General features: G+C 39.9%; 1 protein-coding gene and 1 pseudogene across 1 annotated transcript; both read left to right on the top strand.

Annotated features, from left to right (window-relative positions):
* Positions 1–1,627: 1,627 nt before the first annotated feature.
* Positions 1,628–6,198, top strand: LOC125012823 (GTPase IMAP family member 4-like). Its single transcript, XM_047592997.1, has 5 exons — positions 1,628–1,674; positions 2,098–2,138; positions 3,076–3,090; positions 3,650–3,706; positions 3,896–6,198. Exons 2-5 carry the CDS (start codon positions 2,120–2,122, stop codon positions 4,438–4,440), a joined length of 636 nt encoding a protein of 211 aa, XP_047448953.1. The 5' UTR covers positions 1,628–1,674; positions 2,098–2,119; the 3' UTR covers positions 4,441–6,198.
* A 728-nt stretch (positions 6,199–6,926) lies between these two features.
* LOC125012013 lies at positions 6,927–21,468 on the top strand (annotated as a pseudogene).
* Positions 21,469–25,102: the final 3,634 nt, after the last annotated feature.

Raw genomic sequence — 25,102 nt, 5'->3', positions numbered from 1 at the left:
CGGAATAAGCAAGAGATTAGCACAGCTCCTCATGAGCCGAGGAGACACACACACACACAAAAAAACTCCTTTAGTTTTATAAGATTATCAACCTGTTCTATTATTCAAGCAACCAGAAGACAGTAGAAGGAAAGAATAAAAACAACTAAGTCCTTTGCATTCTTCAAAGCTGATTAAGCAGTTTTTTTGGTAACAAAAATCATGAGATTTAAACACTTGTTCTTCTTCCAGGTTCTTCCAGGTCTTCCTACGCTGGTTGGTTGTTTGTGTCTTGATTTCGGTCTCCATTTCTTGCTTTGTGATTGTTTTATTGTGTCTTGTTACTTGTTTTTTTATAGTATTTAGTCATCAGTTTGTCAGTTCACTATGTTGTGTTCTCCTCTGATGTCCTCTTTCATGTTTCTTCCCATCTGTTTTCTCTGTGTGTTCTGACTGAACTTTTTAAAATCTTCTCTTGTTCCTTACTTGTGGCTTTTCTTTTGGAGGGGGGTCATGCACCAACAGACACTAAACACCTCATGGAGAAGGAAACACTGGGACTGAAAACACAACAAACACCAGACTCATGTCCTGGATTTCTGGAATGTTTCACCCGGAAACATAACCAGTTCAGCTTCATCTGAGACAAATAAAAACTGTTGGAACAGAGTCTGAATGTGTTTCACACCACTTCAAACATGTAGAGATTTAAAATCCTTGAAATCATTGTCAAGATTCTGTGTCTGTCTATTATTTTGGGCTCATGTTTTGATGTTTCTTGGCTTATTTTCTCATGTTTCCTAGTTTCCTGTCCATCGTTTTCCCTTGTGGTTTTGTGACGTCTGTCCGTGTCATGTTCTGTTTCCTGTTTTATTTTGTTAACTTCTGGGTTTCCTGTCTTTTGGTTCCTCCTTGTCTCTTGATTGTTTATTGATCTCACCTGTGTTGATTGTCCTCATGTGTCTGACCTGTGTCTTGTCAGCCCTGAGCCCTCTTGTGTATTTATAGCCCTGCCTTTCTCTTTGTTCCTTGTCGTGTTGTTTTAATGTCTTCATGCCACGTCCCCACGTCCCCACATCCCCACATCTTGTTCCATGTTTTCATGCCATGTTGATGATTTTTTTTTTTTTTGATTTTTGGATTTTGGATTTACCTGCCTCACGCAGCGACTTTTGTCAATTATTAAATACCTTTTTGTTTGGAGTTCCTACCTCATCTATTCTCCTGCATTTGGGTCCTCACCTCTACAACCTCCTCCAAACCTTGACAATCATCTTTTAAATATAGAAACATAAAGAAACTATGTGGATGGCACGATGCTCAACTAAGATGAGATTTATATTCTATAGTTTTATCTTGTAAATATGTAGAAACATGTCTGGTCTATTACAGATATAACACTGATCATCTTCACATATTTCTACAATGATGCTGCTGTCACCTAATTATTAAAACACTGAGACACTAACTAACACGACTCATTGTCAAGTTGTTTGAATGAAAACATCAGACGAACACGTCAGAGTGGATTCAAAGTGACAGGAAGTCACATGATGCTAAAACAATATAACTGTAAATGATTAAATGATGAACTAAACACAGGGACAACGTTCACTTCCTTGTTTCAGACATTTTGATCTGGTCTTTAAAGAAGAATCATTTCAGAGGAAACTAAGTGGACTCAGTCATCATCAGGTGAGTGTTGGATCAGATTATTAATCCATAACTTTACAATCAGACACGATCAGTTGACGACAGGCAGAACATGTTGACAAGAACCAAAGAAAGAAAGTAGTTCATATGAGAATAGTGAACAGAGATATTCTACAAGTGTCTTCTAACGTGGCTCATTTCTTTCTGCTGCATTCAGTGTCAGTCACTTCAAAGACGCCTCTTTCCAAACAGAAAAGAATCCAGTTCTGTAACATAAAGCAACAGCAGACAATATGAGACAAGTTAAAGATAAATAATTAACTGTGGGGGAGCTGTGGAGTAGTGGTTAGAGACACAGCTCGGGGCTGAGGGTTCCTCCAATTAGCTCCCCAGGATGCTAAATTTATTTTTATTTTAATTTATAATTAAGGGTTAGAATTAACATGGTAAAATTTTCTGTTTTAGGTTTTTCAGCCCATGTTGATCCATGGGAGCCAAGCAATCAGGTGAGTTCACTGACAACCTGGTAACATTGCAGGAAATACATGTTAAAGGTCAGAATGAATGATATGTAAAACTGAACAGTCTTGGCTTAATTACATAGTAAGAAACTGGTAATACTGCGGAAAGAAGCCACGGTTTCTTTAACAGCACACTTTCATCTTTTTTTTAGACATATTTTACCTGGTAACACTAGGTAACACAGAAACAGAAAAGAGACAGAAAGTTTAATTAGGCACTAAATAAAATCAGGCATGATAAATGAATGAGCAAAGTTATTACCAGCCCAATAACTTAGTAACTATATGGACAGGTGACATATTGGATTATACTACCAGGTAAATGGGTTGTAATTTCTCTCCTTTTACATAATGATTGTGTTATTATTTTACCGTGGTTGCCTTCATAATGCTGGTAGTAATTACCCATTAATGCAGAGTTGTTTGTTAGTAATAGTTGAGATATTCCAAGGCAATTAAATTGAATTCACTCTGTAGTTACCATCGTTTTACCAGTGTTAGTTACCTCATGATTTCCTTCTTTTGTAATAACACAGTAAATACACAGTAATTAGGGGACTGTAAAAGAAAGGGTTACCGTTGAGCTGCTTGTGGACACCAACAATCACAGGATGTTTAGTTCTGACTATCACACTGTTGAGTCTAGACCAGCTCTATATCTCCGCCCATTGAGTTAAAGCAAAGTGTCTCATCAATCTTCTATGAACATGTAGAATTCCATCAGTTTATAGACAGTAAGTCACATTTTGTTGAAATGTTTCCAAGTTGACTGGTGAGTTAGAAAGTTTCACTTGATAATAACGGACAGATTCTCTTCAGTCCACCTTAAATCCTCAATGACTTCATCACAGGTTGTTGATACAGTTGTGTTGAATTCATCATTGATTCAGTTTCTCTTTGTTTTCTTATTTCTCTGTTCTAGGTGCTGTCTTTTATGGTACGTCTCCCACTGAGAGTCTGTCATCTTCTCCAGTTGTTCTCATCCACTCTCTCCATATAAATAAGAACCAGGGTTCAGCTCCACCTTAAACAGGTCTATGATGATGAATGATTGATGTCAGCTGACTCTAAATTCTGCTACACCGAGTCTGTTTAGTTTCCTAATTTTCATCTGTCACAAAATATCTGATGAAAATAATCGCAGCCAAAGTTCCTCTTGATAATGACTGACAGATTCTCTTCAGTCCACCTTAAATTCTCATCAATGAGTGCTGGTATGTGATAGTAACTGTACTTATTTACTCATGTAAATGTCATGTGTGATTCCTCGATCCAAGGAGTCAACACCCAAATATAAGACACCAGAGCAACAGCATCAGGATCCACAGCAGGAAAATGGAAGCTCTGCATCCAATAAGCATGATCAGCAGTTTCACTCTCAGTTTAGTTAGAGAGAGTTAGAGAGACGCAGGATCCAGAGAGAAGAATACAACCTGGAACATCAACTCACACATGATACATCAGATAATGAATCTACATCTTCTCTCTCCCTGCAGTGCCTCCTGCTTCACCTGTGAAGCGCAGCAGCAGCCTTATATTGCTTCCACCTGACAGTAAGTTACAGTGAACTGAGTCAGAAATCCTCTTGGTCACATTAACATGTAGGATTCCAGCTTTTCTAGTCACTAGATTCACATTAAACTTTATTGATTCAACATCCTTGCAGGATGTTGAATCACTCATTGTTAATCCACTTGTAGTGTTTCACTGTGATTCTCTGTGTTACTGTGTTTTCTCTCCAGTGTCTGAGCTGAGGGTTGTTCTTCTGGGGAACAGCTGCTCTGAGAGGAGTTCAGTGGGGAACTTCATCCTGGGAGAGAACACGTTTAACACAGAACCTGAGTCCTGTCAGAGAATCAGTCGAACATTAGATGGCAAAGAAGTAGTTCTCGTCAATACTCCGGATCTGCTGCTCTCCAGCATCTCTGAAGATGAACTCAGAGAACATGTAGGAACCTGTGTGAGACTCTCTGCTCCTGGACCTCATGTGTTGCTGCTGGTTCTACAGCCTGAAGACTTCACTGAGGAACACAGACAGAGACTCTGCAGAGTCCTGGAACTCTTCAGTGATCGATCATTTCATCATTCACTGGTTCTGATATCAACACCCAGAGAGGAGCAGCCAGGCTTCATGGAAAAGTATCGACAACATCCACCTGTAAAAGAAATGATCCAGATGAGTAAATACAGATTCTTGTGGCGGAAAGATCTTGAACTTAAAGAACTGTTAACACGGTCTAGACAGATTGTGGAAGAGAACAATGGAGAACATCTGAAACTGAACTAAACAGTGTTAACACTGTCTTTTACATCACTTAGAAACAAAGTAACAAAGCAAACTCGTAATGCTAAAGCAAATTTCTTAATTAAAATGATAGACGGGGTGAATGGCAATGGAAAATTGATATGGGAACAACTTAATAAGCTAAGGATGTCATTCTTAGTAGTTTCAACATTTTTTTTATACATTCAGTTGAGGAGTTGACAATGAATTTTAAATGCCCAGTCTGCAGTTAACAGATCATCTCAATACTGTGCATAACTCACTCCTTCCAATGCAGTTTGGATTTCGTAAAAAACACTGAACCGAGGGGCTGTTTTCTTGGACCTAAAAAGAGCTTTTGACTCACTAAACCTTTCTACTCTCAAAAACTGTCCCTCTTTAACTTTTTGGATGGCACACTCTGCTGGATGAGATCATAACTGTCAAATAGGAAACAGATTGTGCATATTGGGAACTCAATGTCACCTTACCTCAGCTGCTCCACTGGTGTACCCCAAGGTTCCATTCTCGGATCCATCCCATTCAGTCTCTATGTAAATGACCTGCCTACAGTTTGCCCAAATGTTAATATGCAACTTTATGCTGATGATACAGTACTATATGTCCATGCACAAACAAAACAAGTAGCTGCACTGACACCTATATCCCATTGGCTTAATCGATCTTGTTTGCATCTCAGTACTAAAAAGACTGTTTGCATGTTCTTCTCTCGTCAGTCAGCAGAGGGCGATCAACTATCTGTGACGGTCAATGGAGAGAGACTTGATGTGGTAGAAGAGTTCAAATATCTTAGAGTTGTCTTTGACACAAACCTATCAATTAAAGCAAATGTTAAAAAATCAAGAACACCATAAATTCATTCTATCAAATTTCAATCATATACGACCTTTTCTCACAACTCAAAAAAACCTAAGGTCTATATGCATGCCATGATATTTTCACACATAAATGACTGTTTTACAACTTGGACACACACAAATGAAAGTACAGTAAAACCTGTCAAGTCTCTCTTTAAGAAGGCAGTTAAAATCTTAGACAGGAAACCTCTTCACTTTCATTACTGTAATATCCTAAAAAGGTAGAATATTGTGGATCTTGATAGCAAATCTTTATGGATACCTGTCTCATCTTCAGAGTCTTAAGTAAATTAGGTTAAATTTGGTTTGTGTGGACATTGTCTGTCCGTGTCAGGTTTTTCTTTTGTGTTAATGTTGTTTTAAAATCTCTTGTCTGTGTTGTGTAGCTGCCTTGGGACTACGGCTGAAAATTAGCATCTGTGCTAACACCGGTACATTTACACTGATGACTAACGCATCAGTGTTGGTTAATGTGCATTGTCCCAATTCAATAAATTAATAACAAACACTGAATGTGTTAATTTGACTGAACAGCAAATATAATTCAGGATATGGTAGCTGCTATTATTCTACTGCATTTAGCTCAGATCCTGCAGATCATCTTTAACTACCAGTAACGCTAATATATTGTTGACATGGATTAATTGTAGAATATTAACCTGTGTTGTTGGAGCCATGAGGAGTTTACTGACGTTCGCCTATTTTATTATCACTATTATTATTAGATTTTTATTTATTTTGTACATTAAAAGATACTCATAAAATAACCACGGCTTATTTGAAGCCTCCACCTTATAATATTATTCTAATATATTAATATTACAAACATCAGAACATATGACTACATGAAAAAATATGATGACTATCAACAACAATAATGTCGAAATAAATACAGAAAATATCAGTGTGTGTGTGTGTGTGTGTGTGTGTGTGTGTGTTAATTGGTAACTCATGAGCGACGATAATAATGATCTGTATTAAAGATGTACAGTCAGTATGTCCCCCAATCAGCCGCAATGCACAAATACACAAAAAACACATCACAACACAGCAGATAGATGTCACAGAGGAACATTTTTTTTGCTTTGTCTGAAAAACTGTTCCATAACATAATAACACCTCTAAATCTGATAAAACTAATCAAGAACCAACCATAGGACTGAAGTCACAATTCATGTTCCACACGTGGTTCATGTCAAGTTTTAGATTTTTATCTGTTCCATTTTCTGTGTGTCTTCTCTGTCTTTTATCATGGACGCATTGAATCTCCTCCTGTTCTCTTGTTGCTGGATTATTTTGTCCAGTTCCAAGTTCAGAGAAGAAGCAGAAGATGAATGGAAGCATGAGTGATTATCTGAGTATGGAGATGTTTATTGTGCCTAGAGATGAACAGAGTGTCCATCGACTTCATGCAGCTCCATGGTCTTGGAGGAACATTGTCTCTTTTCTCTTTTTACTATTTATTGCACCTGTTGTATAAGGTTGAAATAACAACAGAAACCTCTTGACCTGAACTGCTGCTCGTCATGAGTTGATGCTTTGTTGTGTCCAGCAGGTGGTGCTCTAACATTTGTTTCAGGTTCCTCTTGGTTTGTTCTGCTCATGAATTTGTTCACTTTCACTTCAGTCGTCTTGGAGTGAGGACGCAGCTCAGACTTCAGCGGGTGAGTCCAACTAAAAGCCTTCACATAAAGTCAGTGCAGTGTGTAGTTGTGTGAATGGAGGAGTTGAAGTTTTCATCATTTTCAACATTTCAGTCAAAGCTGTCATTTTAGATTTAACCAGAGAAGAGTTTCCTATCCACTCAGTTCATTCACATTCTTTCTATCAGTTCATTGTGGACCGATGCTTCTGTTCATTATGACGTTATAACACACAGGATCAGTCCAGTCAGACGTCGTTAGCTCATCTTCATCTAGCAGCACTTCACTGCTTCTGGAAATCAAAGGTAAAAATAATTAAAACTGAGGTCTTAAAGTGATTCTAATAATCCAGTCACTCATATACAGGGAGAATATCGAGGATTTAAATTAGCTCCTGAACATACTCTACTTCTAGACACATTTGAAACAAGGAAAAACTTTAGTAGAAGAATCCACCTAAAGGAAGTGTGGAGTTCTCCATTTGTCATATTTACATATTCATATCTGATGGTCACTCTGGATGGAAACAGAAATGTATCAGCCTCATTCACAGGCAACACCAGATCATAGACCAGAGTCCATTAATTCACTGTTACTGGAATAAGGTTCATTCCCATACCTTCATCACAATCAATTCTCTGAGGAGAGAGGAGGGTGTGACTTCTAGTGTTTCATGAGTTCAACTCACATTTCCTTTATTTCTAGTCACAAAGCAACTATAAGAAATGCTGAACAATCACATTTCAGCTGGACACTGGAAAGCACAGAGGCTGCTTTTACTTTCCATCTACACTGAGCATTTCTTTAAAAACAAGATATTTCTCTAGTTTCTTCTTTCAGTTCCTTCACAGTGGTTTAAAGTCATACTGTTATCACTGTTCTTCTACGTACTGTGACACTAAAGGGTTACCCATGTGAAATGCATGCGATCATTAAAGAATGAGGAATCCATGCACTGTGACTTATTTCCAGAATCAATGTTCCTGCATTTAAAACATTTAAAAGGACATGAAAACGGTGTCAGAATCAAAATATATCAGAAATACTTCCTTTTACTTTCTGCTGCATTAAAGCTTGTATTTTTATTTTCTTAACCCATTAATGTTTCGGGTAACAAAAGAAGTATTAAACTCAAAACGAACAAATGTGTAGAAACATCCTCTCCACTGCAAAGGAAGGAGATGAAAAAATGAAATCTGAGAAGTAACTAAATGTGCCAGACAATTGTAAAGTGGAGTAAAAAGTTCAACATTGAGATATGAGAGAAGAATATAAACTCAGAATGGAAAAGCTCAAGAGTTCCCCACTGGAAGCTCAAGAACATCAGTGTCAAACTCATTTTAGTTCAGGGGCCACACTCCACCCAATTTGACCTCAAGAGGGCCGGACCAGAAACACAACAGCTTATTAACATGTAAATAACAACAACTCCAAACGTTGAAGTACAAGTACATGTAATGAACAACTGTAAACTTCTTAAGAAGTGTGAGGTGCAAGGGCAATTTCTTATTTTATCAAATATTTTCAACTGATACCTTCAGTATAATTTTTGCAAATTCATCCCATGGGCCCAGCTCTGGAGGGCCAGTTTTGGCCCCCAGGCCATATGTTTGACACTAGAGCCCATAGCTTTAGAGCAGATATGAATGAGCATATCAGTGAATTCAAGCTCTCGTTAAAGCCTATGCTAATGAAGCTAATGAGTGTCAGCTAAAGCTCTTTGTTTCTCAGCCTGAACCTGTTGGATCTGACTAACTTGTGTTGTTTCAAACAGTTTGATTGAAGACTTGATGATAATTTATTATCTCATTATGTGTTATGCTTCCTAATGGTTGTTGTTCACGGTGGGACAGACACTGATGGTGACGGTTCCTCTCCAACCTGTAGCCCAGAGAGTCTGGAGAACACTAGCAACCAAGAAATTACAGCTACAACACCAAAGTTTTCCATCTAGAGTCCGTGGTGACTCTCCAGTTCTGGTGCTCTGGTGCATTTCACGTCAACCAGCAACAATGGTTTGACAGACCCGAAGAACAGAGCAACTGTAGCAACAGAGAAGGAGTAGACAAGAGTTGGTGATATGAGGTTCTATGAATTCAATGACTATGAATCTAGAAAGTGTTTCTGAGTCTCTAGAGAGAAAAAAAAGAGTCTACACGGAGAGGAAGAGTTACAGCCTCAACAACAGAGAGCTGAAGGACAAACACAGATTAAAACTGGAGTGTCCTGAAAGAATGAAAGAACCTGAGGGACTTTAGACAGAATTATTGGTACTACCACAAGAGGGAGACAAAGATTGTGTATTGTAGTTTGTTCTTTTAGCACAGGTTTTTCTGGCTGCTGTCTTTAGGTCTCTTTTATTGACGAGGAATAATTAGCCGCTGTGTGCTGACTGAATATGGCTCATCTTCAGCAGCTCAGACATTAAAAACTATTTTTGAATTCAAATATATTTTGTCGAGCGAATAATCAACATGACTGAGATTCAAACCCTTGTTCATCTTCCAGGTTCTTCATGCGCAGCAGGTGATCTTCAGTTGAATTTAGTCGCTGACGTTTCCAGCAGAGTTTCCAACATGGCGGCTGCAGCAGAACGTGAGTTTGATGTGATTGATCTGGAGGACGCATTTAGAACGAGGACATGCACTGACAGATACTGAACACCTCATGGATGAGGTCAGGAGGCAAAACTAGCACTGAAAACTCAACAAGCACTGAAAGTAAAAACATGGATGTTCTGGTTTTTCTGGTCATCTGGATGTGTGCCTGAGGGGACCAGTCTTCACAGTATTTACTGTGGACACTGAGTTGAATCCAGCACATGGTCCTCTAGTCTCAGTCCCTCTAATATCCTCAGAGCTAGCAAGCAGGTGGACTGCTGACTTCCTGTCATTTCCAGCACCTGGGTCAGGTCTCCACCAGTCTGCTGGCTCTTTGCCACTTGACTTCAAACTCATTGGAGTCCCAAATGTTGTGTCTATCTGCTCAGCCTCCAGGCCAACCGCCTGCAAACTAGTAACTGGGATCAGAAGAGTGTAAGGTCCATTGTTCTAGATGGAGAACCAGATAATGGTAGATCTGCTTCATGCTGAAGGCCCAGTTTCATGGCAGACAGGAAGAACCACCCAGGCTCTGTGTGTGTGTGTGTGTGTGTGTGTGTGTGTGTGTACAGTAAAGGTTAAAGGTGAGAAAGTTCACAAGCATTACAATTCATTTCTTCTTTTTTTTTTTTTTTTTATTACCACAGATGACCGGTCTCCACTGAAGCGCAGCAGCTGTTACATTCTGCCACCTTTCAGTGAGTCAAACTCAAGCTGTTCTTCTGTTGATTTATAAACAGCACTGAGAATAGTCATGACTTTTCTAAATCCTTTCTTCCACAGTGTCTGAGCTGAGGGTCGTTCTTCTGGGGAGCAGCTGGTCTGACAGGAGTTCAGTGGGGGACTTCATCCTGGGAGAGACTGTGTTCAACGAAGCACCTGAGTCCTGTTTGAGAATCAGTGGAACATTCGATGGCAAAAAAGTAGCTGTCATCAACACTCCAGATCTGATTCTTCCCAGAACAGAGAAACTGACGGAGTTTATTGAAAACTGTGAGAGACAATCTGCTCCTGGACCTCATGTGTTCCTGCTGGTTCTACAGCCTGAAGACTTCACTGAGGAACACAAAGAGACGCTCTGCAGAGTCCTGGACCTCTTTGGCAAACAATCACTTGATCATTCACTGGTTCTGATATCAACACCTAGACAGGAGACTTCCACAGAAAACCCTCAATTAAAAGACATGATTGAAAGATGTAAATGCAGATACTTGAAGCGGGAGAACCTTGAACATTCAGAGCTGTTAAGAATCCTGAGTCAAACTGGAAAGAAGAGCAACGAAGAGCATCTGAGCCATGAAGTATTTGAGGAGACAACTACTGCTCTAGCAGAAGATGGAAAAGAAACACAGACTCCAACCACAGCTGCTGTTACACCTGCAGGTGAGTAGGCGCACCTGTTCTTTACACAGATCCTCCTTCATTAAACTAGAAGATTAAGTTACATGTTAATGACTTGTCTTTTTGTCATAGGGATCCACGGCAGCTCTCCTCCAATCACTCCTCAGGACTCAGTCTCTGGGAAAAACCCTCCACCTCCCTGTAAGTGATTCCACCAGAGCTGATCAGAACTTTGTAGAAATATTTTAGTGACAATGTTTCTCCTGGATTAACACAGCCATGTCCCACAACTCAACTTTTATTTTTTTATTTTTTTACAGCGTCTGATTTCAGGATTGTCCTGTTGGGGAAAAGTGAGGACAAGAAAACAAAACTTGGCAACTTCATCATCGGACATCAAGGTTTTCAACACCATAAACATTTACCAACCAGACACTGTGTGGCCTCCTGGGGAGAGTGGAGAGGAAAATCAGTGACTGTGGTGAAAACTCCAGACATGTTCAGTCTGTCTGAGAAGAACATGAGAAGAGAAGCAAAGAGCTGTGTGAGTCTCTGTCCTCCTGGACCAAATGTTCTGCTGATGTTAGTGAAGCCTTCTGATTTCACTGAGGAGGAAAGAGAAACTCTGAAGTTCATCCTGAGTTTGTTTGGACGAGATGTCTTCGAATATTCAGTGGTGGTCATCACACGTGATGATGAGAGGAGTCTGTCTGTTCATGAACTCCTCAGAGACTGTGGAGGGAGACGGTACGAGATGTTTCAAGATGGTCACAACCAGCTGATGGAGCAGATTGAAAGTATTGTTGATGAAACCAGAGGAACCTTCCTCACCTTCACTGAAGAGACCATGAAACCAAAGCCTCAACTCAAGAATCGAGCTTTAAACCTGGTTCTGTGTGGGAGGAGAGGAGCAGAGAAGGCCTCAGCAGCCGAGGCCATTTCAGGTCAGACAGAGCTTCATTCAGCCTCCAACTCATCAGAGTGTGTTCAGAATCAGGTTGTAGACATCCACAGAGTCAATCACTGTGTCCATGGAAACATCATACTTCTGCTTTTATACAGAGTCTCACAGAGGAGAGATTTGTAAATGATGCAGCAGATAAATCCCTCCTCATTCCTTTTACTTATTTGTGAGGTGTTAAAGTAACTGCACGTCTATGATTCCAAGTTCATTTTAAGACCCAATCAGAGTCCATGTGTTCAGAAGTGTTTCCATTAATTTAATGAAACTCAGGTGTCATTCAGTTCCTGGTTTAGTTGAAAGAAGTATTTGTGGAGTGAAATATGAACAATTTCCCCTCAGACAAACCTTCTCCTCGTTGCAGATGATGCTGCTTTGCCTTCACATTGGGACGATATGAAAGGAGACATACTGAAGCTGTTTCCGGTCACTCTGGGCTCTAAGGAATACAACCATGTGGAGGCGGAGCTTACAAAGACCGGCCTCACTGCAAACATCATCAGCGTATGTTCCCTTTCTGATAAAATCTGTTAAGTAACCCTAAAGAATCAATCCTGTGTGTCACCTCCCTCTTAAACCATCAGATCCTGGTGTGAACTCTTTGGAAGCAGCAGAATGTGGAGCCATCACTAACATCCATTTAACAGCTGAACCACAAAGAGGTTCCAGAAGTCACTGTGATGCTGGTTGTGTGGTTTGGATGAGTAATGTGTGTGAACTGCGTTGGCAGATTGAACGGGTCCAGAATACGACGCTGTGGCAGAGCTACCAGCTGATGAAGAAACAGATGGAGGTGAAAAATAAACACACAAACAACGAAAGGCTCCTGTTTCATGGCACCAGCTCCAAGGCCATCGATCTGATCAACAAACAAGGCTTCAACCGCAGCTACGCAGGGGAACATGGTAACTAAAGGCTGCCACTCTTTGTCCCACTTTTATAAAACAGAATTCAATCGTTTCCTCTCCAGACTTTTCCTGGTTGTGAATGATGCAGGCCTTAGTTAGTTAGTAATAACTCCAGTGCTGTCAGTCTCAACCTTCCTCCATGTGTGTGTTTGTGTTTGTCCTGTAGGTGCCATGTTTGGCAATGGCTCTTACTTTGCTGTGGACCCCGTCTATTCAGCTCAAAGCTACGCTGCACCAGACGCCAACGGACACAAGCGCATGTACCAGGCCAGGGTTCTGGTTGGAGACTTTATCCAGGGAAGACAAGGCTTGATCGCACCTCCCTCTAAAAGCTCAACCAGTGCTGCTGACCTGTATGACAGCGTCTCTGATAACCCCACCAACCCAACCATGTTTGTCATCTTCAGCGACATCCAGGCTTACCCAGAATACCTCATCACATTCACATGAGCTGCTGTGATTTCAGAGAGAAACTGACTAGTGTTGTTACTACTTTCTCAGAAAACTGAGAAACTAGTAACACACCTGGACTGTGTGTTTTTTTTTTTAATTCAAACGACTCAACTGTTTCAAATAATATCTTAAACAGTGTCATAAAAATGCTTCTGGGAATATTTGGTTCAGTTGTGGTAGACCTGGAGACACAGACAAAGCTGCGTGAATTATTTCAGTCAATAATTCATGTTAATATTTTCAATAATGGATTTCTAAACTCTGGATGAGTGGAGCTGCTAGTGTGGGTGAACACACTGAATGGTGACAGATCATTGTTTTGACACAGGAAGAAATCTAGAAAGACTTACTCAAACAAGACAAATAGTGAATAGAAAGAGAAAAACATCATTTCATTTTGAGAGAGAGAGAAAGTGACCTGAGAGATCGTTCAAAAGTTTTCTCTGTACAAGGCCAAACCACTGACAAACCATAGTCACTCACTTCAGCACTGGACAGCTCCTCCGAGCCTCTCTCTACTGCCAGGCTAACACAAGGAGTGGTCACTTCAGCACTGGACAGCTCCTTGGGGACACACTGCCTCCACCTTTAGTTGGACCTTTTCTCTTTCACAGTGCAGCTCCAACACGTTGACATGACGGAGACTAGATGTGAGCTGATGATCTGGAGTTGACACTAGGTGATGTGCTTTTCAAACATACATTTTAGCTCGGGCTATTTCAGCAGTGTGAGTGTAAACCTGCAGTTTTGTTTCATGTTTTAACAATGCCACTTTTGTATTAAATGTTTTCCTAGTTCAGTCTTTTTTTGTATCCAGCGGCATTGTACATATAAAAGGCGGTTAGTTGCCTCTTTCAGTTAGTTTTGGTTGGTGATGGAGCTGGCTTCACCTTCCCTCCCCTCACTGCCTCAGTCCCAATCAAGGCCTGGGGCAGGATATAAGCTGGTGATGAGCAGCAGTCTTGGCACAGCCAGTGGAAGTGTAGAGGGGTGTAACACCTCCACTCTTAAGAGCAAACTAGCTGCTTTTAACCCCCTAATGATAGCAAAACATATATTGAAATACCACCATACCAACAGAATGAAAACATGCACATGCTCCTCCCAACTAAGGAATCTGCATACGCACAATGAAGAGGTGCAGATACAAAACTCTGATATCACACCCTGTCTCTGTACCTGAAGTCAGAACACTAGCCAGAAGGAATGACTGTGAACTGCCAGTGTCACGCGGTATGGTGAGTGGGCGCTGGTCCATTGGCTTGCCTGCTGTTTCTGTTTCAAGGTCAAACGGTTAGCTAGGAGGTGACTCGGCTTATGGCAGTAAAAACAGTGTCTCTCTGCCTTTGTCCCAGAAGTTGGCACAGACACGTGTCAAAAGGCATCAATTCACGTAGAGAAGTGAAATTGTTGGCCTTGTAGGATGAGCACCAATTCCTTTTCTTGGGGCAAAGTCAGAAAAGGTGTGGCCTGAGGTCTTACGTAGGTTACGAAACCACTGCCAATAAGCTTCAGGCACAAGCTCATACACATTCAAAGTGGCACCTTTGATTTGATTGTAAATGAGCTTTACCTGACAGCTTGCATTGCAACAGTATACAGTATGCAACAGGCCATACAGGAAGTAAGGAATGACATACAGGAACAAATTCAATATTTTTACCAAGATCATTGTGACTTAGCTGGTTTGGGGCTCCCTGCAACTCCAGCTGGCTCATTCGTGCAGCTGTCTCTGCTTCTAGCTCTGAGCTGGTAAATGAGGAAAAGGATAAATCAAGCTCAAGCTGAGGAAGGCTCAAAGGCTTAACCTCTTGTCTACGAACCTGCGCACCAGTGTGAGAAGTGGCATGCAGGTTTGTTGTACAAATTGACAACTCTGACAACATACATTTAAACAAGAAAAATGACCTCAGCACCCCATCCTCATCATGCATCACCAAGCAGTGGAAACGGTAGACAGTGGACACTGGACAGTCAACTCACCTTCAACCAGCACTCCAGTGACATTCAGAGGCACTAAAGACTGTCAGCCATCCGCAGACTGACAGAGCTCTATGTTGCCCCCCATCTCCTCCGGCTGCTTCTTTATAAAAGTATGATTCAATCCATACTCCTGTTCTGTTCCACCTGCTTCTTCAATATGCTATCTGTTAAAAACAAGGCCAAATTCACATGCATAACCACCACAACTTCCAGAATAATAATATAATAATAATAATAATTGATTGGGCTAAATCTTAAATGCTATTTCTATCTTCAAGAGTGTGTTTGTTATGTGTTTTGCTATGTGTCCAATGTATTGTGGTGATATGTGTGAAATGGGACAATAGGACAATAAAGTCTAAACGGTAGGAAAGAGGGAAGGAAAGGAAGAACAACACTTGTTACCTTGTTGTGTGGCTATAGTGTAATTGTCACCCAGAGCACTATATAACACTATATATTAATATCACAAAGTTTGATTTAGGAATTCAAATGGATTTAATCTAAAGAAAAATCATTAGATCCAGGGGGATTCTTCTTCATGTATGGTGTAATAGAGATGTCCCAATACTTTCCCTTTGCCCTTTCCCATGACAAGTCAAACTCCCAGGACATGGATCAGATAGAATCACCACTGTTCACTAAATCATAGAAGAAACATCAGAAAACAGACACTGGTGTCCTGATCCAGTCACACACACACACACACACACACACACACACACACACACACACACACACACACACACACACACACACACACACACACACACAATATAATATTTAATTTATTACATTCCAGCACATTTGGTCTGGACACTGTCCCAGATATAAGTGGGCAACAGTTGGGTTCGTCCTGGACAGGTCCTCAGTCTATGACAGGACAAAGATAGAAAGAAAAACAGCCAGTGACATGTGGACCTGGAAATATTTAACAGGTAAAATAACTGACACTATGATGTTGTGCAGCTACAACAATAAGAAAGAAAAACCACTCACATTCATGTCACTGTGAAACAAACCTCGTACGACTGTTCAAAGATTATTAATAACTGAAGAAGATCCACCTCTGCTGATAAAATGTTGATGGCTGACATTCCTGTTAAATCTTCAGATCTGTTTCTCCTCCCACATTCTCTTGACTTTTATTTCCTGTCTGATGTTGGACTGACTGCATCAGACGGAGTCTCAGCTCCATGGAGCCGGATCATCTCAGTGCTGTAGACTGAACTGTCTCCAGGGGACTTGAGCTCTGAGGATAGAATCAGATGTGATCAGGTGTAAAGTGACCATCCGCTTCAGGTGAGTGTCTGATTCTACTAACATGACTAACAAGCTGGAAGCAGCTTTCTGTTCACATCAGATATATAAAAATAATAATTGATTGAACATCAACACATTCTCTTCAATGTGTTTGTGTTTTTATATGGCACATGTAGTATAGGTAATCAATACCATAAATCTAAATGGAATGAGATAAAAGGTAAAACTATGGTGTACAGTTTTGTGTGCTTGTGGAATCACGCACTTATAACCTCATCTACTTTCACAAAGTTGATTTAGGAACAAAGAAAAAAGAAAATATGATCACAGATTCTTCCCAGTACGTGTTAATAGAGTGTCTGTCTTTCCCTTTGGCTTTCATGAGCTCAGATGATCAGATTAGTAACACCAGTTACTAATCATGTATACTGAAACAACATTGTTTGATGTCTATATAACTAATAAAACAAACACAGCACTAGAAAAGAAACTTAATATTTATTTATTACATTCCAGCACATGAGCCTGTCTTTGAAATGTTTGTAGACTCATCAGTAATCTGACGTTGTATAGTTTTCTTTATGATTGCCAGATGTCTTGTAGACTTGTTCAATATGTAAATTACAGTCTAGTGGAAACAGTTTTCCTTGATTGATTATTATTCACAAACTCACAATTTCAACTCAAATTACATACCAGAAATGGGAACAATATGGAACAATAATGGAATGTATTTTTTTTTCATCATCTACTGTATGTGGAGTTGTATTATTGCTGTAAATACAACACTGTGTAAAAGTTTTAGGCTTGGAGTTTTGGTCTGGTTTTAGGCATGGAAACAAGGCCAAGCAAGGGATGCATTTTTAGCTGCAGCTCTTCTATGAAGACCACTTGTGGCCAGACTTCTCCAGGCAGTAGATTGTTGTACCTAGGTCCCACTGGTTTCTGACGGTTTTGTGCTGATGGCTTCTTCAGATTTTAAAGGGAAATAATCCTGATGTGTTTTTCATCTGCCGCTCTAAGTTTCCTTGTCGACGATCCTAAAAAAATCCCCGACTTTGTGCAAGGATCAAGGCTTGATGCTGGTTTCAAGGCAAAGGCTCACAACACCAGATATATTTATCCATCTTCATTCACTTTGGATTTTGTAAATTGCTAAAAATAAAAATCATCATTTTTGAAAGGATTCTTAGTTTACAGCAATTTTAATTTTTCTTCTCAAAAACACCTGCAAGTTATTTCTGATGAAGCAGTGAGCGCTAGTTTCTGAAAAAGAAGACAAAAAAGAAATTTCTTTGCACTTATTTCCTATGACTCATTATGCAGTAGGTTACATGCAAAACTGTAGTTATTTGGGCCACACCTCTTGTGGAAAGTGACATGTTGATGGTTGGAATTCCTGTGAAATCATCCTGAGAACATTCTGGGGGAGCTGTGGCATAATGGGTGATGGGTCAAACCATTGTGAATCTATACAGTATAAATTATTATTATTATTTAACCGCATTATTTGTGACTTGAGTTTATACCTTTGGTTTCTGTCTAACATTGGACTGGAATATTGCGTAAACACGTCATTTATCAGCAGAGGTGGGTAGTAATGAGTTACATTTACTCCATTGCATGTACTTGAGTAAGTTTTTGAAAAAAAAATGTACTTCTAGGAGTAGTTTTAAATCACTATACTTTTTTACTTTTACTTGAGTAGATTTGTGAAAAAGAAACTACTCCGCTACATTCGGCTACAATGAGATCGTTACTTTTCCTTTTACCTCTTCTGTATTTTACGCGTCATCATGACACAACAGCAGTTCCCCTGCAGCTATGAGAGAGTTTAGACTACATTACAAATAAATAGATAAATTGTTATTGTTGAATGAATGTTGAAGACTGAATCGAGACTGGTTGATCCGCTCTCAGTTGAAATGTTTTTGGTGAATAATTCACAACATTACCATCTTCTTCAGGGTCTTCATGAGCGGCAGGTGATCATCAGTTGATAAAGTTGCTGAATGTCTGACCGTGATGGCAGCTGCAGCACCAGGTGAGCTGACTCTGGTTTTATCATTGCTTCTTTTCATCTACTTTCATCTACTGAATCAGTTTTAGTTGTGTAGTTTTCTGTTAGCTTCTACAAATGGCTGCTTCAGAAATTGAATGAGCATGAGAGATTAGAAATATGATTGAATAATGAATGAGTGCCAGTAAAGAGAAAATATGATAGCCCAGATAAGTAGACAGTTGCAAACCTTTGACTGGTGGTGTACTTTTCTGTTTACTTGTATGTGAAGAAACTGAGTCTCCCCTGAAACGCAGGAGCAGCGCTAATATTCTTCCACCACTGAGTGAGTCAAGTTTAATTTAACCTGCTGTTTTAGAAAAACAGAAAACCAGTGAGATTAAAGAGTACTGTTAATGTATAGAAACTGTGTCAATGAATACATGCAACATTGCATTTATAGTTGGTTCTTCTTCAACTCTCTGTTCCCCTGTGTCTGAGCTGAGGGTTGTTCTTCTGGGGAAGAATGCTCTGAGAGGAGTTCAGTGGGGAACTTCATCCTGGGAGAGAACAAGTTTAACACTGAGGAACAACCAGAAAGTTGTCTAAGAGTCAGTGGACTGATTGAAGACAAAGAAATAGTTCTTGTCAACACTCCAGATCTGCTGCATCCCAGCATCTCTGAAGATGAACTTAGAGAACATGTAGGAACCTGTGTGAGATTCTCTGCTCCTGGACCTCATGTGTTGCTGCTGGTTCTACAGCCTGAAGACTTCACTGAGGAACACAGACAGAGACTCTGCAGAGTCCTGGAACTCTTCAGTGATCGATCATTTCATTATTCACTGGTTCTGATATCATCACCCAGAGAGGAGAGATCAGTAGAAAACCAGAAGGACCATCCTCCATTAAAAGAACTGATCAGACTGTGTAGATACAGATAACTGTGGAATAAGAACCTTGAACTTCCTGAGCTGTTAACGCGATTGGGTCAGATAGTGAAGGAGAACAATGGAGGACATATGAGGCATGGTAGATTTGATGAGGAGGGTCCTGGTTTAATCATGAGAGGAAACAATCATCCGTCTTTAAACCTGGTTCTGTGTGGGAGGAGAGGAGCAGGGAAGACTTCAGCAGTCAAGGCCATTTTAGGTCAGACAGAGCTTCATTCAGCCTCCAACTCATCAGAGTGTGTTCAGAATCAGGGAGAGGTGTGTGGACGTTGGGTTTCCCTGGTGGAGCTGCCTGCCTTGTATGGAAAACCTCAGGAGGCAGTGATGGAGGAATCATTGAGGTGTATCTCCCTCTGTGATCCTGAGGGCGTCCATGCCTTCATCCTGGTCCTACCTGTGGCTCCCCTCACTGATAAAGACAAGGGAGAGTTAGAGATCATCCAGAACACATTCAGCTCTCGAGTCAATGACTTCACCATCATTCTGTTCACTGTGGAGTCAGATCCAACTCATCCAGCTGTTGTTAACTTTGTAAAAGAAAACCAGAACATCCAGGAGATCTGTCAGAAGTGTGGAGGAAAATATTTTATTCTCAACATCAAGAACAAACAGCAGATCCCAGAACTTTTGCAGTGTTGAACAGATGAGACACAAGGACAAATCACACAGCTACACAACAAAAACATTTGCATACGCTCAAATAGGAAAAATTGGAGAAGAACATCACTCTACAACAGGCTGTACTTGAAAAACATAAAACCAAGAGAGAGCACACATGTAAGTAAAAGTGATTTTATTTTCTTCTGTATGTTAGGTTCTGAAATTATACTGTCAACAGACAGTCAACTACAATTTTGTTAAATGTTACAGGTGATGAAGAGAAGCAGACTCCAGAGCGTCTCAGGATTGTGTTGATAGGGAAGACTGGAAATGGAAAGAGTTCTACAGGAAACACCATTCTAGGGAGAAAAGAGTTTAAAACTGAATCAAGTCAAACATCAGTCACCAAACTTAGTCAGAAAGCTCAGGGTGAGGTGGACGGTCGTCCTGTTGTTGTAGTGGACACTCCTGGTCTGTTTGACTCAGCTTTGTCCCATGAAGACGTCAATGAGGAGATGGTGAAATGTATCAGTCTTCTGGCTCCAGGACCACATGTCTTCCTGTTGGTGTTACAGATTGGAAGATTCACACCAGAGGAGAAGGAGACACTGAAACTCCTCAAGGAAGCATTTGGAAAGAATTCAGAAAAGTTCACCATCATTCTTTTAACTGGAGGAGATTTATTGAAACAACATAAACTGTCCATTGAAGAATACATAGAAACAAAATGTGATGATTCCTTTAAGAAGCTGATCTCTGACTGTGGAGGAAGATACCATGTGTTCAATAACTATGATAGAAACAACCAGCAACAAGTCAGAGAGCTGATAACGAAGATTGACACCATGGTGAAGAAAAATGGAGGCAGCTGCTTCACCAATGAGATGCTGCAAGAGGCTGAAGCAGCAATAAAGAAAGAAATGGAGAGAATCCTGAAGGAGAAGGAGGAAGAGGTGGAACAGGTTCTTAGTCTGGTCTTCAGTCATAACCTTCACTGGAGAAAATGATGAGAGTAAAGAAAAACCCCTGAATGAGCTCAGTAGGTAGAGGAGGCTGCTCACAAACCTCAATATCAGCAGCTTGATCTCCACATGCTGCATGTTGAAGTGCCCTTGAGCAAGACACTGAACCACCAGTGGCATGTAAAGGGCTCTGAGCACCAGTAGATAGAAATAGATATTTTCTGTATCATGTTTTTTTTAGTCATTTTTCTTTTCTTGTCATTAAATTTGAATCATTTAATTCATTCATTCATTAATCAATCATTTAGAAATGTTTCTGCTTGCTGAGGTAGATTGTGATTTTTTGTACGAACTAAGAGTAAATTATTTCATGTGTAACTGTGATTACAACTATTTTGATAGTTATTGTATTTCAATTATATTTGGTGAAACTCATTTCCTGGTTAAAAATTCTTCTTTTCTGTTTTTTTTTCTTCTGATGAACCAAATAAACAAGACGTGAGCTGTTTTTCAGTTGTTATCATTTAAAGATGGTTCAAGAGAATAAAATCTGCAAAAAGAATCACTTCTGAAATAAATCAGTGGTGGCAGAGCTAACAAGATGTACATGTTTATTTATACACATTATTTGCCATTAAAATGAGCTGAACACAGAGACATGGATGAACAACTCTACAGGGCCATGTACGCTTGACAAATTATTTCGTTCTTTAAGATGAAACATATTTAAATGATGTGGCCTTAATCTGTCTCTTTTACTTGAGGACTGTGGAGGAATTATATATATTTTAATGCTGTTTATTATATTCCCTATTCTGGAGGCTCAAAAGTAATTGGACAGTTAATGGATATTTGTAGGATATCCTTTCATTATTTCTTCAAGAGGTAAAAATTCACAAAAACAAATCCATCAGAGATGGAAAGACAACAAACTAAACGCTTAAAAAACAAACCCTGGACGAGGCCTGGAGCAGGAGAGACGTCCTCACCCTGAAGTACTTCACCGAACTCAACATGTCACCAACTGGGACGAAATGGAGAAGGTGAAAAGATGAAATTACTCACTTGCAGATTAAGTTTTATTTTAATTCTTTTATTTTATTTTATTGTATTTATTTATTTTATTCTAGCTGTCTCTGCTGATGTAATGCGTTAAATTTCCTCTAGGCGTCAGTATTCTGTAACTTTCCACTGTCACCCAGCCCAGTGGCATCCTGGTAGATAATATTTATGACTACAGTTACTCTACAGAAAGTATCTCCTACAATCTGAGTGAAACGATCTTTGTTGGAACAGAATCAATCTTTTTTGTTTGTTAATCTTATGTGAGAGATGTTGGTGCGGCTCCTAGTCTAGCTCAAAGATAGAGAAGCTGAACACTCGATGTCATTCAGCACCTTAACTGAGTTCACTTTAACTTTAAATGTAATTGATTAGATCAAAGAAAAACCAAAAGGTCAAATCCAAAGAGAATGCAGGAAACTGTCTGATAGAAGATAAATGCTCAGAGGAGCAGGTTGACTGACTGTTAGGTTGATTTACATGTGAAACCTTGCAGAAAGAGGCAGAAAGTACATCGTCTGCTGAGGATTCAGCTGGAGTTGGTGTCCTGCCTCAGGCAGCATTGAGAGGCGTCCCAGAGAAAGAGAAGGTCGACCTGCCTCTGAGGAGTTTAACTGCTGAGTCTGTGGAGACACACACGTCTGGGAGCAGGATGGTTGTGGAGAAATGATATATGCATAGATGGAATGGCTGTAAGGAAACACTGAAAACAAAAGGACAGAGAAGGACCTCTCACACAGACAAATCCTGTTCAGTCAAACCTGGTTTAGGTCAGAAATTCCAGACACAAAACCAAAGTTGGTCAAAAGCAGGAAAACATGATTCCAGTGCCAAGTGTATTTCTACACTGTTTAAAACCAGCAGCAACTTCTCCTGGCTGAACATCAGGATTATGGTCTCTGGGTTATATCTAAAATTAAATATCTGCAGAAAGAAAGAAAGAAAGAAAGAAAGAAAGAAAGAAAGAAAGAAAAGACACTAAAATATGACATTTTTTAAATGCACTGATAAATATTTTAGAAACTCACATTTCACATGTAGGAATGAACCGTTTATTTATTAGAACGCAGCTCGTTTCCATTAGAAAGACCTGCGATAGATGCATTTGATGTAAAAAAAAAAAAAGTCAACATTTCTTCATTCTTCTCTATGCTGCCACAAAACCAAAGTGGCGAAGTGACAGAGGAAAAGTCTGGGAGCTTTCAAGTCTCTGCATGTTTGTGAAGAACAGAGGATTCCCAGGAACCCTTCAGTCCAGGAAGTCCCTTAGGCCATCACACCTTTTTTGGTCTTCTGAGAGAGAAGGACTGTGGACTGACACTCCTCTGGCTCCTCTGACAGGCCCCAACCAGTCGAAGAATGTGGACAATGTTGGTTCTGACTGACTGAATGACTGCAGGGCCACAATCAGTCAAATCTAAAGCAGGTTCATTTCATTGCTTTTTTACCCTCTGGTACAATGTAATTATTATTATTATTTATTTATTTTCTTTCAAGATTAAACGAGACACTCGTCTAATTGGTCAGTTCTATCTGAGGGGAGGAGAAGTCACAAACTAACCAATGGAAATCCTCCAGTTGATGAGGCCTCTGTGTTTCTCTGACTTTCATAAGCAGCAGAAGCAGGAAGGAGGTTTTGTGTAAATGGAAATGTTTGCGTTGTATGAGCATTTTTTTCACGATGAGGGGCAAATTAATATGATGATAATTTTAAAGGTTTTACCTCAAAGTGACACTAATTATCAGGTTTTATGTTATTTATAGTAAAATGTTTCCTGAATGCAACAGATTAACATAAAACACATTTTACACTTTTTATTAAATATTTTTTAATGTATAAAAACAGATGAATCCAATTTAAATAAATATATTTCTATCGTTTTATTATATCTGTTATGGTTCAATGAGGCAGAAAACATTTAATCAATAACTATATTTATACTGATATCTGTCCAGTGAGGAAAAACCTCCCGATGATTTATTCCTCATAACGCGTTCCATGGAGGGTTTATTCTGTATGGAGCATATTTTATTTTTAAGTAAAAGTTTCTGCAGCTGCTGCAGGCGATGAAGAAATAAATCCAGCAGCACTGTGTCTGATGCACGGCCCCGTTTCAGCTTCATGTTTCTGTTGAGGTGAAGCGTAACTGTATTCCTGTTTTCTCTTTTTAAATGTCATCAAACAAAGTGTGAAATAGAAAGAGCAGTGGGACGTCTCTGTCTAAAGACACATAAACAGGTAAAGCTAATTTATCCCTGAGCTCCAGAAGCAGCAGCTGAATCCAGTCCCCTCTGGATCTTCTCTGTGTCTCGTTGGAGCAGCTCCCGTCTCCTCTGGACCTGAAGTCACAAAGAAACAACAGTAAAAGCTGAAGTTGGACTTCAGTGGCTTCCTTCCTCTGCAGCGACTGGGTCATGTGGTAGAATCTGAGCAGCAGTTTAGTCCATACAAGGACAGATGGGAAACCTTCAGTCTGACACAAAGAGGGCGGGGCCACACCTGTGGAGGCCCACCCCCGAGAAACCCCTGAAGGGCCGACTCCGGTACCACCCTGAACTCCTGCAAGTTAAATCCTGAAAGTTACAGGATGAAAAATGAAAAAGCATTGAGGTTTTTATTTGAAACAAAAAAGGAACATTTGAAATGTTTTCTGACAGTAAATGAACACGGACCTGACAACAGGAACACACGGGAACAGGAAGTCAGCTGTTTCATTAAAAAGGATAAATTTACAGATATTCTACAACTAAACGGGAGTAAAGCAGCAGAGCAGATCATTTCACACATTTAGAAACAAGAAACGTCGACCAAGCACAAAGCACAAAGCATGCAAACACAAAACAAAGACAAGCAAAGTTCAGACTGAAGTAGAAGAAATATCTATGTGTCCTAAACAGAGCATCCAGAGCTTTGAGTCCTTTTTCTACATTTGCATGAAGAGTGGTGCTTCAGGCGGGTCTGGGGCCTGTTTTTCATTTGTTTAAAAGATACCACTCTTTTAAACTCAATGCTGCTGGTCCTGATTTTCAGGACTTTCTCGCAGCTTAGAAACACAGAGCTGAAATGAAAGTGTTCAGAC

The sequence above is a fragment of the Mugil cephalus genome, chromosome 8, assembly GCF_022458985.1.
Source record: "Mugil cephalus isolate CIBA_MC_2020 chromosome 8, CIBA_Mcephalus_1.1, whole genome shotgun sequence".
NCBI classification, from domain to species: domain Eukaryota; kingdom Metazoa; phylum Chordata; class Actinopteri; order Mugiliformes; family Mugilidae; genus Mugil; species Mugil cephalus.
The sequence above is the reverse complement of the archived record's forward strand: the minus strand, read 5'-3'. Positions and strand labels throughout refer to the sequence as shown.